This window comes from Arvicanthis niloticus, chromosome 1 (assembly GCF_011762505.2).
Source record: "Arvicanthis niloticus isolate mArvNil1 chromosome 1, mArvNil1.pat.X, whole genome shotgun sequence".
NCBI classification, from domain to species: Eukaryota; Metazoa; Chordata; class Mammalia; order Rodentia; family Muridae; genus Arvicanthis; species Arvicanthis niloticus.
The window spans coordinates 56,391,974-56,404,232 of record NC_047658.1 but is presented as its reverse complement, the minus strand read 5'-3'; the positions used below and the strand labels follow the sequence as shown (position 1 = coordinate 56,404,232).

The following is a 12,259-nucleotide window of genomic DNA, read 5'->3' as shown; positions in this document are numbered from 1 at the left end:
TTAGAATCCACGACAGGAAGCTGTAAGGAGCAGACAGGTCTCTAATCAAACTGAACATTAATATAGAAATATTTGTAACGTCAATTCTATGGACTTCTGACGTTTTGAAAACCAACTATACATGCAAGGTAATCTGGACTGTTGTCTGTTAACTCCTCTCAGCCATTTCTAAGTAAAATATGGAAAACACCCTAACAATAAACCCAAAGCCATGAATTTGCTATAGTCCCTTAGCCATAACCTATTGGTAGAAATCTGTATAATTAATATCAAGGTGCAGTTATAATTTCTTAAATGGTACGAAATTTACTTTGATTTCAAATTTAAGGTTTTCATTGGTATGAGCTTTCTATTGATATAAAAGTGAGATGAATATTGATACTCTCATGGGCATTGTGCCTGTATAACACATTTAAGAATACAAGGCCTAGACCCAGTCCTTCTTTAACTTTTTAACTGATATAGCTGATTTTTATTCATGGTCATGAAACACTTCTCCTCTGGTCACAAGTCATTGCTCTTACCTAGTATTGAAGTATATTTCATACATCATAAGACCTTCCAGAAAAAAATTACACAAAATAGGAATAACTAAAACTTTTCATTATTAACTTAAGATTATAATTCAAACCAAGGCTAATCTAAGGCTGTATCCCTCCCTGCAATATGATAAAATTCTGTTATATGTTAAGAGGCAAATTTTTGATACACCTATAAACCAGAGTTAATATTGCACCTTGTGGAAACTTTAAACTTAAAAACTGTTAATATATCCTGGGCCTCCTTGTATAACCTGTCTTTAAAAGAAGATTGTAACACAAAAACAATCCTTATTTGCCTTGGAATTCCTATGTAAATCATCATTTCTACCCTTAGGTGATGCGGAACTGTAGTCTTAAATTATGTACTCAGTCATGCTCCTAACTCATAGCAATACATGTACATATATGTGTTATTATATCCATTTGCTGAAAACAAAAATTTAGTTGGAAGTAGCTTTAGAAAACAAGTATCCTCCATAGATGCTGGAAACACAAGTTGGAAATTGCATGAAAATATTTAGATTAATGATTGTTTGTTTGCTTGTTTGCTTCCTTGTATCTTCTTTGGTTTAAGTCAATAATTTAATCCTTTGGAAAATTATTAAAGATTTCTATAAAGAATCTCTCATTCTTTCTCCATGTGAGACTTGTACTATTCAGTAAGTGCAGACTAAAGTCCTTTGTTAGAAACAGACACTGCCAGATACAAATACAAAGAGGGACACACTTACTAGACAAACTTTAGGCAAGCACAGCTATACCTATACAACACATGGGATAACAAAAGACACATGGAGAATGAAGTAGAAAATTCAAATCTTGGCTAAATTATACCAAGGAAAATTGCTTCAATTCCTTTTGTTAATGTGACACCAACACATTATTGGTAATTCTTGGATATATCACTTATCAGCAAAATAAATTGCTTTGAGTTAATGCAGTTTTTCTACTAAGTTTTATTTCACTGTCAGAGCATACTGGTTTAAAACACATCTACATATTTCCCCTGGGCAATACACATTCTGTATTTCTTAAAGGACAAGTGGAATATTTAAAAATTATTTATAAATTAATTATAGAGTCACATATCAGCTAAAACAACACTCAAATGTAAGCATAAATATGGAGGAAAATTATGTTGCTGATTTAGAAATGACTGATCACAAGACATACTAATGGAACCAAAGCCTAAATCATAGTTAACAACTCTAACATGCAGTTTAGCTTCTATTTTGATACTGAGTTTCTGATGGACATTTCTAGGGTCAGAATAATTATTGGTTATTTATGTAGCATATGCTTCTTTAGGGAACTCTGCATAGTAGCAGGTATTCAGATACACAGGAGTCACACAGGTACATACTTTCTTGTTCTCTGGACACTTAATATGTAAGGATGTTACTCCCTACAATGGACATTCTTGGACATTATACCTGTGTGCCTATAATGAGCTATGGCTACGATAAGCTGTTTCTGAAACTTCTATTTTGAAACTCAATTTGGAATGGCTGATGCAATTCACTTTAACTCTTTCAAATGATGATCAGAAAAACAGTTTGGTGAACTAAACAGGTTAGCAAAATTTCTTCAGAAGTTTCATGCCTGTGGCCTTCATATCCAGTGACATGGATGGAATTATCAGATGTAGGAAAGGGAAGAATTGTCATTAAACAAAATTATCAACCCCTGAATGTCACCTGAACTCAGACATTCAAACAGAGAGCCCCGGGCCAGAAAGTGCTTAAGAATCCTCCAGAGGAGAACAAGCAGAAAAGAAAAGTACAGAGGTTCATAACTGTTTTTCTCAGTACTAACAACAATTATAAAAAAGAGACACACAGATGTACTCCAGTAAATTAGGCTTCGGCCTAAGGATTCATACTGCACTTGGCTCAGGCTCAAGGCATAGGGGATGTGATAAAGATGTTATCTTTGATGTCTGTCTTCCTGATCCTGGAGTATTTCTTGCTTTTTAGTGCAGCACATTCCAGGTGCTTTTGGAGAATAAAACAAAATGAAAACAAGGTTGGAGATGTAGAGGATGATTGTTTTTTTTACATATACACAAGACAGGGTCCACTGTTGAATGATCCTTTCCATGGAAATCCAGATATTCAGTAAGTGCCTCTTTCATTCATTTATGTTTATCATAGTTAATAAAGTGTACTAGATACATTAGTATCCTAGCTAAAGATAGGTTGACCATAATTCTCTATGTCTATTTTCCCTATTTCCCACTTATAACACTAAAATAAATCAAAACTTTATTCTGTGTTTGACTGCTGATTATTTCCTTGTTTCTGGATTAGGCATTTTGCTCATCCTTTTAGAATAATATTTGCCAGGCTAAATTACATATACTTTCTATCTTGTTACTAGAGGAATGCACCTAATAGTGACAGTTCTTTCTTGGTAGTGCTATGTGATGTCCCTCAGAAACACAGAGCAAAGCACTGCCCTGAATTTGTTTCTCGGGGGCTGCAATAAAATGATCTTTCAGTGGTCTTCTAGTGTTCCTTCCATCAGTATGGAGAGCCCACTTCCCAGAGATGATCTTCATAATTACAGTCTTCTTCCTGGCTGTATTTCTTATACAGATATTTATCTTTTGTTTGAATGATCTATATATCATCATTTATAAACTGTCTTGCTATGCTTTGTAGCTGTAATCAGAATAGAAAAAAATATGACAATTTTATGCTTCATTTTCAGTCTGGTTTATTTGATCATTTGCACAGCCACAGTTTTGTTTTATTAACAATTCCATGTCTTTACTTAAATGCTAAGTTAGAAATATATGTAGAAGCCATTCAGGTTATTTGACTAGAGAATTTGTTTACACGTTGGAATAGGAGATGTCCCTTCAAGTATTAATCTGCTATTTTCCTTGTCATATGCTAGAATGATAGTTCTTTCCTATAGTCCATGCCAGTATCTAAGAGAGGGGTACCAAGGTTACAAATTTGGTCAAATTTCCTACTATTGAAGATGGTTTATTGACTTCATACTTTCCAATCATTATTTTGCTGACTATTTAAAATTTTAGACACTCATACTACACTTACATCTCTATTTTCTATTTTCTAAGTGATAGAAAATATATTTAATATACTCCTTAATTTGTGTGGAAGGCTATCATTTTTCTTTAGTAATAAGATGTGTATAATTTAGAATTTGACTTAGTAAAATCATGGCAAATATCTCCCATTTCATGTTGAAGAAAATGGCACAAATAAAACTCTATGATGTGGAACATTTTTATATATACAAGATTCAATGCAGTAGAGTTGTATACCTTAGGACAAAGGTTGTATTCAGTTATCTATAGAAGAATTTTGGAGACTGTTGATCAGATGAAAACAATTTCTAAGAAGTAGAAGTAAGCAGGAGATTTAGTGAAATGAAATTAATACAGTATGTGATAGCCATTGACCTGGATATCAAATATATCTTTATAGATGATAGATTGGTGAGAAACATTCTGAGAGTGATTGCATTATAAAGTGATAGTCACAGCAAAATGGAACATAGGAAATATGATGCCATAGACAAGACACATTTGCAAAAGTCATAATGGAAAGATCAGTGGAGTTTGAAAGAGAAAATAAAAATGAGTCTGAATTGTGTTATATTCTCTTTCTCTGGCACTCAAAATATTGGAGGGAAAATTTGTCTTCTTAGAGGTCCAGATAGAAACATTTGTACTTCCTCTTACCATTCACACTCCAATCTCATCATAATATGTTCCACTGTACCTAAGTAATGTGATCTTCATTAAAATGCTGGACATTTTATGTCTACAAAACAAATAGTTGAAATTAAAGGTTTTTTTATATCCAGATTTACATACTTACATTATGTAAGATGAGAAAGGTAAAAAGAATGAATTAAATGATAAGACATAAATTTTCCACTCTAGATTTCTGACTCTCTCTGTTTACAAATAAGAAATCTAAGTTCAATATTTCATAATGTAAGAATGGCTCATGTAGGCATAAATGCTTCAGGTATACAAATATTGTTATGTGGCCTGATCATTCAGCTTTACTTCCTTTGCTATGCTAGTATGTAAACAGATAAGTAGGTATGCAATAGTCTTGGTAATGGATTTGTCTTCATAAGCCATGAAGATGCTTGAGAATGTATTCTGTTATAAACAAAAATATTTAAACTTAATTACATCCTGATTTGGCTATATAATGACATATATTATACATAACAGATATTCAGTAACTCACTGAAGTTATATTTTTATAAAAAAATAAAATCAATAGTATTAACTAATACTCAATGAATATTTATCACATACAAAACATTATCTTGGGGTGTTGCATATATTATCTTAGTTCTGATAGACCTAGAAAGGAAGGTATTACTATGGTCTTTTTCTAATATTTTTATATTTTATATTATTTTAAACAATTTTTCATTTAAATATATGGTAATCATATTCTTTTCATCCCATAAGTCCTTTTAGACTCTCTTTCCTGCCCTACTCACTTAAATTTCTCTCAACCCCCTCCCAAAAAATAACCAAAAACAAAACCAAAAAAACAATAAAATAAAATAAGACACCACCCAAAACCAACCAAACAAACAATAAACAGCAAACATTAAAGAATTTGGCAATCAATGTCTTTCTTAATTAAATTGTACACCTATCAGATGAATGTACACTTCAAGTGGAAACAACTGTTGAGGGGAAGCAAGAGAACATTGGTTCAATTTGAGTGTTTTCATGCATCTCAATCCAAAACTGTCATAATTCCCATAAGGGTCATGGAAGTGTACAACAGTTTGAAGAGACATTATTGAGGATCCTAGCTTAATAAGAAAAGGAGGAACTGGAATGTTTTTAAATCTTCTCTCCTATTTATCTCAAATTCTCAAAGAGATATAAGTCCTGAACGAGGCGCCAAAAGACAAAGATCTAAACTCAGGTTTATTGGATGACACTGTGCAAGCTGTCTATCCTTTGTAGCTTACCCCTTGAAAATGAGGAAGCTAGGCTTCACTCTTAAAATTGTTGTGACAATAATGTTCTACAGGTTTAAGGTATTGACAAACATAACCAATGCCATCCTGTCTCACTGTAGACCTTCTAGTTAAAGCTCTCTTCATCCAGTTGAGAAACATGTTACTCATGTATCACAGAAATGAATTACTTGGGCTCACATTCTTGATTATCTCCAAATCTAGACAAAACCAAAAAAATTATATTAATACACTGTGAGGAATGCTGTAATAAAAGTCATTACACTACCAAGCTGTTGTTAGTTGTTGTTGTGGTTGTTGTTGTTGTTGTTGTTGTGGTGGTGGTGGTGGTGGTGGTGGTGGTGGTTGAAAAATTGAATGATGCTGGGTAAGGATATTTTTAAGATTTATCTTTGAAATCACCTTTGTATGACCCTGAGTCCAAGTTTAAGTAAATTCTTTTTTATATATAAAATTGTAAACATAAATTTACTCCATATGCATTTATTTCTACCAATTCCTAAATAATTCAGTTTTACTACTGAAAATTTTGTCAAAGTGCTATATCCTTTAATAAAAATGGCCTTAAGTACTTAGAAAAATGAGATGCACTCATAAAATAATACAAGATACAATGTAAAAAATTATAAACATTTTATAAAACAGGAAAACATGGAAACATCTCCTTAACATAAAGCATAAGGAAATTTTTCTTTATGTTCTATTATTACTCAGTATGGCACACGAACTCTTAGGAAGTATCAGAAATATTTAGGAAGTAGAATTCAAACGATTTAAATCAGAGATAATATGATTCAGTCATTAAAACTATTTAAAAGTATAATAAAACTCTTAGAAGGCACCAACTAAGTTATGGGCATATATAATAAACTTACCAAGATGAGAAGCATTCTATATACCATTATAAACTTGAAAAAAAAATCAAGAAAAAAATTTCATTTACTTTATCTTCCAAAAGTAAGTGAATGAAATGCCAAGTAGAAAATCCAACCTAAGGGATGAAAAATGTATAAAACAAAATCTTTAAAACACTAAAGAAAGAAATGGAAGTAGATACTAGAAGGCACAAAGGTTCTCAAGACTCATTGATTAGAAGAAGGAAAATGCAGGCATTGTCAAAAATATTAGTTATTCTACACAATCTGATTGTAAGATTTTTTTTCTGAAGATAATTATTTCAACAAATGTGTAAAAATTAACCTTGTGCCCAACTTAATGCTTTGCATTCACCAACTAGCATGCATGGCATTAAACAGTATTCTGAATGCTACCAAAGAAGAAAGATAATCATCAATATCTCCAAACTACAGTACCAGCAACATGCAACAATGACTTTACAGTACAAGTTACTGGTACAATAGTGACATAAATGCTATTAGAGTACCAAACCACTATTTCTTATATTTAAGGTCCACTGTAGGAGATGTAACTCATACCTGACACTGACAAAGTGGCTAAAGTGATAGAGACTAGATAGGCCATAGTCTTAAGGGAAAACTACTAATTTTATACTTTAAAAAAGCAATAAAACAACTCCTGCTATATTGCTATAACCATATATCAGTGTATGATTCAACCCTCATTACAGAAGTTGATGAGAATTAACTCAAAGAACCATAACTAGAAATGTACAGAAAATGAGAAACTTTGAATATTTAATGAGACATCTTTCTCCAAGTTTAATGAATTGTAGTGAAATAAGATGCATGGTGTTATTTCAAATTTTTATGTGTATTGAAACTTCATCAATATCTTAACATTTGGTTAATTTTAATGAAAGTTTCATGGACTACTAAAAAGACAACATATTCTTCAGTGTTCAGTAGAATGTTCTGTAAGTGTCAGTCAGATCTATTTGATTCATAACATTATTTACCTCAAGCTTTTCTGTTTAGGTTTTTTGGGTTTTGTTTTGTTGTAGATGTTTTGGTTTGTTTGTTTTTGCAGATGACCTGTCTCTGATGAGATACTGAAGTCATTCACTATTACTCTGCTAGGACCAGTATGTGACTTTAGTAGTTGTGGCATATCGTTTAGAAATTTGAGTACCCTTGTATTGTGCATAAATGTTTAGAATTTTAATATACCCCCTCATGTTTATTTCTTTAATGGGAATATAGTTTATTCGAAGTCTGTATTGTCAGATATTAAAATATCTATCTGCTTGTTTTTTGATAGCACACTTTTGAAATATCTATTCTATCCTTTTACTCTAAGGTGATGTCACTTTTGATATTTTTTAATGCAGCAGAAAGATACATGGTTATTTTTAAACTGATCTATTTCTGTCTTTTTACTGAGGAATTAACATCATTAATACCAGGAGATATTAATGGATGACATTAATATTCCTTATTTTGTTTCTAGGGTGTGGGTTCCTTCCACCTCCTTTGGTGGTTTAGTCCCTGGGAGTTTTGGAAGATCTGGTTGGTTGATATTGTTGTTCTTCCTATGGGGTTGCAAATCACTTCCACTCCTTCAGCTCTAAGCAGAGCCTCTCAGAGGACAGCTATACTAGGCTCCTGTCAGCAAGTATTTCTTGGTATCAGCAATAATGTCTGCAGATGGGATGGATCCCTAGGCGAGACAATCCCCAGATGGCCTTTCCTTCAGTCTCTGTTCCATTCTTTGTACCTGCATTTCCTTTTGACAGGAGGAATTCTGGATGAATATTTATTAGGTGGGTGGTTAGCACTATTGCTCAACCAAGGGCTACACCTATCCACTGGATATGCTGTCTACAGGTTCCATCTCCCCTTTTTTGGTTATTTTGGCTAATGTCCTCCCTATTGGGTTCTAGAAATCTCTTGGATCCCTGGCATCTGGGGCTTTCTAGTGGGTACCCAGAGTTTCCCCACCCCCACTGCTACACACATCTTTCCAAAATACTGACCCTCTGTACTTCTACTCCATATCTTCTTATATCTGAACCTCCCCCTTTTCCTTCCCCCCTTTCTCTCCCTCCCAGTTCCCTCTCTCCCTCAACTTTCCAATATTATTTTTCCCCCTTCTGAGTATGACTGTAACAACCACACTTTGCTGTGGTCTTCTTTCTTCTTGGATTTCATATGGCCTATGAGTTGTATCACGGGTATTATTTCCCTAATTTTTTTTTCTCAGCCCATTATTCTTCGAGAAGAGGAAAGCTACTGATATGTTCTAGTTAATTTTGTATCCAGCCACTTTGCTGAAGTTTATCAGATGTAGTTCTCTCAGTGGTTTTCTTTGAGTCACTTGTGTAGACTATTATATTATCTGAAAATAGTGATATCTTGACTTTCTCCTTTCCAATTTGTATTCCTTTGATCTCCTTTTGTTGCCTAATTGCTCTGGCTAGAACGTCAAGTACTATATTGAATAGATAGGAGGAGAATGGGCAGCAGTGTCTTTTGTGGATTAACAAACTAGGTTTCAAGAATGCTAGCTCTTCTGATGATCTAATTAAAAGTTCAGTGACTGAGCAAAAGAACTTTCTTGGTAGCTTCAATAATTCACTTTAACTTGGCATTGGTTGGTAGATGAAGATGGAGGTTTATTATACATATGTAATTTTTTTCTGTTTCTATCATTGCTGAAACTTGGATCTGAAGTTCTGCTCAAATGCTTGCATGCTTGCACAATAAGTTGTTCAATTTTTGGTATGGCCCTAGCTAGCTAGCTAGCTAGCTATATATATATATAGCTTTTTATTTTAAAAGCACATATATATATATGTATATATATATATATATATATATATATATATATATGTGTGTGTGTGTGTGTGTGTGTGTGTGTATGTATTTATATAATATTTAATAGGTATATTATGTATTGGTAATGTGTACTCTCCAATGGAGTTTAGTGATCCAATTTTTTTCCTATTATTTTTCCTTTGTATTCTAACATAATTAGGTGTATTGGCAATATTCTCTCCCATGTTGAATCATGGTGTTATAGGGGACAAATTCAATTGATCAAACTCCATTCGCATCAAATGAAATCTACAAAACTGTAGGCCTTCTACCTTTTCTGCTTTGAGGTTGAGTCCTTGAAGGATTTTGGTGTGATCATATAAAACTGTCAAAAATAGATATTGCAACGGAATTCACCATATGGTATATCATTTGATTTATATTTCAAACATAAACTATAAAATAATATAACATTTATATTATTCCAACATTAAATGTGATCAAACACTAAAATAATTATGTTAGTTATTATATACTGCTGCATTTGTATCTATTTCTCATTCCTAAATACTTTTGAAAAGATTGTACGCTATCACTATTTTTAAATTTTGCAACTACTTGTTTTCAAATAAATTTTAACTTAAGACCCTTAAGTGTGAGTACTCAGAAAAAAATGATAATCATTAAACTTCTTTGACATTTTTTAGTAAATACACGGATTAACATCAATAAAGCTCTTTCTACTGGTTGCTTGATGCAACCTTAACTTTCAATCCCTTCTTTGAGAGACATACAAATGAGATAAGTAAAACTTCTCTTAAAGAATGTAAATATATTTATTGAGATCTTTTATTTTAAAAGCAATCTTTCTGCTTTGGTGTTATAATTTTACATATAAAGTTTGTGCATAAACAAGTTTAATTTTTAAGTTAATTAAGTTTAATTTAATTAATAAGTTTATACATTCTTACATACATGTGTACATTGAATATCACCATGTTCAATATTCTAACTTTTACACTCCTTTTTTATTCCCTTTACATTGTTTCCATGCCCTGTTTTTGGAGAAAAATCTAGTTCTTTTAGTCTTACATTTTCTTTATTGTGTCTTGCATATCTTAGGAAAAAATATATGGTGGTTTTACTTCTGCATCTGTCTTTAGACTGATAAATAGTTTTGTTCATTGTCTTATAAAATTCCATTGTTCTTGGGGTATAAATAAGTTTTCTTATGTGTATATGATATTTGTTGTGTATATCCATTTATTTGTTGATTGCATTGCTTGGGTATTGTTTGGAGTGCAGAAAAACAGAGTAGGCAGATCTGTATATGCTGATTATTGTTCCCTCTTGAATCACACTAAAAAATAGTAGAGTTACATAATTATGTATTAGTTTCATTTTTACTTTATGAGAGTTTTTCAAAGCATTATCTACAGTGTCTGGCCTGGCTTACATGCCTATGAACTAATTCTTTCATTCCTTCACACATCCATGCCAGAATGTTTTGTCTTTTGTTTTATGAGTAATATATAAGACTAATACTATAATAAAGTATTCACATCTTACTCAGAAGTACATTTTGTGATAAGTATACATATTGTGCATTTTTATATATGTACAGGTCATGTGCACTTCCTTTTAGATGTCCTTACTCATGATTTTTTTTATTGATTGAATGAATTTCTTGCATTATTTTTAGTTTTTCATATTTTGTGAATGATGGTTCTTGATGATTTAGTAGTTTAAAGCTTTTTTAATTCTTATTTTTCTCTGTCATCATCAACAATAGCAAATTTCCTTATGTTCTTTATGAACTAAAACTTATCAGCTATATGATTTGATGTGGCAATGTTTTGGCAGGAGACATGGCACAGTGGATATAAGGGCATAATGCTCTTTCAGACTTCTGTGTTCTGTTTCCAGAATTCACATAGATGGTGCATTACCTTCTGCTAGTCCAAATCCAAAGGATTCAACACTGTATTTGGACTTCAGTGGGTACACATGTACTACATATATATAAAACTATACAAAAACACTCATAAATATAAGGCAAAATGAATTGAAGTCTATGGAAGGTTTCATATGTACCATAAATAACATCTCTACCCTGCCATACCTCCCACCTTTTTCTCCAGAGTCTAATCCAATGAGTCTTCCTATCCTCCCCATCCATGACTCCTCCCCAGACTGTCAGATCCAGCCCATGTCCCATATCCAGAGCACTGTATTGTCTAGCCACTCCTGTCAGTGCTGCAAACAACCTCTAGACTTTTTCCAGGACCCAATCTATGTGCCAGCACCTACAAGCCCCTTCTATGCAGCATCAAACCTCTCCATAGAGCCAGAAATTCGGCATCCTTCTCCAGGATCTAGGCCTATAAGAGTCCCTGATGCTCCCTAAAAACAACTTTTTCCAACATGGCAGGTCTAGCATGTTGGACCTGCCAACATGCTAGACCTGCCACATCCAATGTCCTGGCCTAGTCTGAACACATATACCTGTGCTGCAGCTTGTCAGTGGGATTCTCCATGATCCAGCCTATTCACTGCCATCCATAGGTCACTTTCTGCACCAGATCCAACCTCTTTCCCAGCCATATATTACAAAAGTCTAACCCACTGAGTTTTCCTAACAGTTCTCATCCATACCATCTTTCTATTTCACCAGACTTCACCCCAGTTCCACAGAGTGCCACAACCTTGTTTTCTCTCCGCTCACTGTGCCACAAATAATCTCTAGGCCTGGGCCAGTAATCTCCCTACCTTTTTACAAGCTCACTGTACCCTTCAATACCACAACTAATCTTATCATACAATCAAATCTCCCAACAAAATTCAAGCTTAGACCAAGGGGCACATTCTCTGTACAAGGCCAATTCTTACTTTCAACCTGATTTCAATAAACTGAGGTATTTGATACTTCTAGATCCAACCTGTTTGCATATATTCTGTTCTACTTGTTTTAACAAAATCAGATACAGAGCTAACAATAAAAGTCCAGAAGCCTAAATCTCACTGTTAAAATACTAACAATATAAGAAA

The 12,259-nt window shown here is 33.1% G+C and overlaps 1 protein-coding gene across 1 annotated transcript in view; it reads left to right on the top strand.

Moving 5' to 3' along the window:
• The first annotated feature begins 2,465 nt into the window (after positions 1 to 2,465).
• The window catches only part of LOC117719543 (vomeronasal type-2 receptor 116-like), a 29,334-nt gene continuing 19,540 nt past the window's right edge, over positions 2,466 to 12,259 (top strand). Inside the window, exon 1 of the mRNA XM_034517670.1 lies at positions 2,466 to 2,659. Within this exon, the coding sequence (XP_034373561.1) occupies positions 2,466 to 2,659 (194 nt within the window). The remainder of the gene's footprint in view (positions 2,660 to 12,259) is intronic.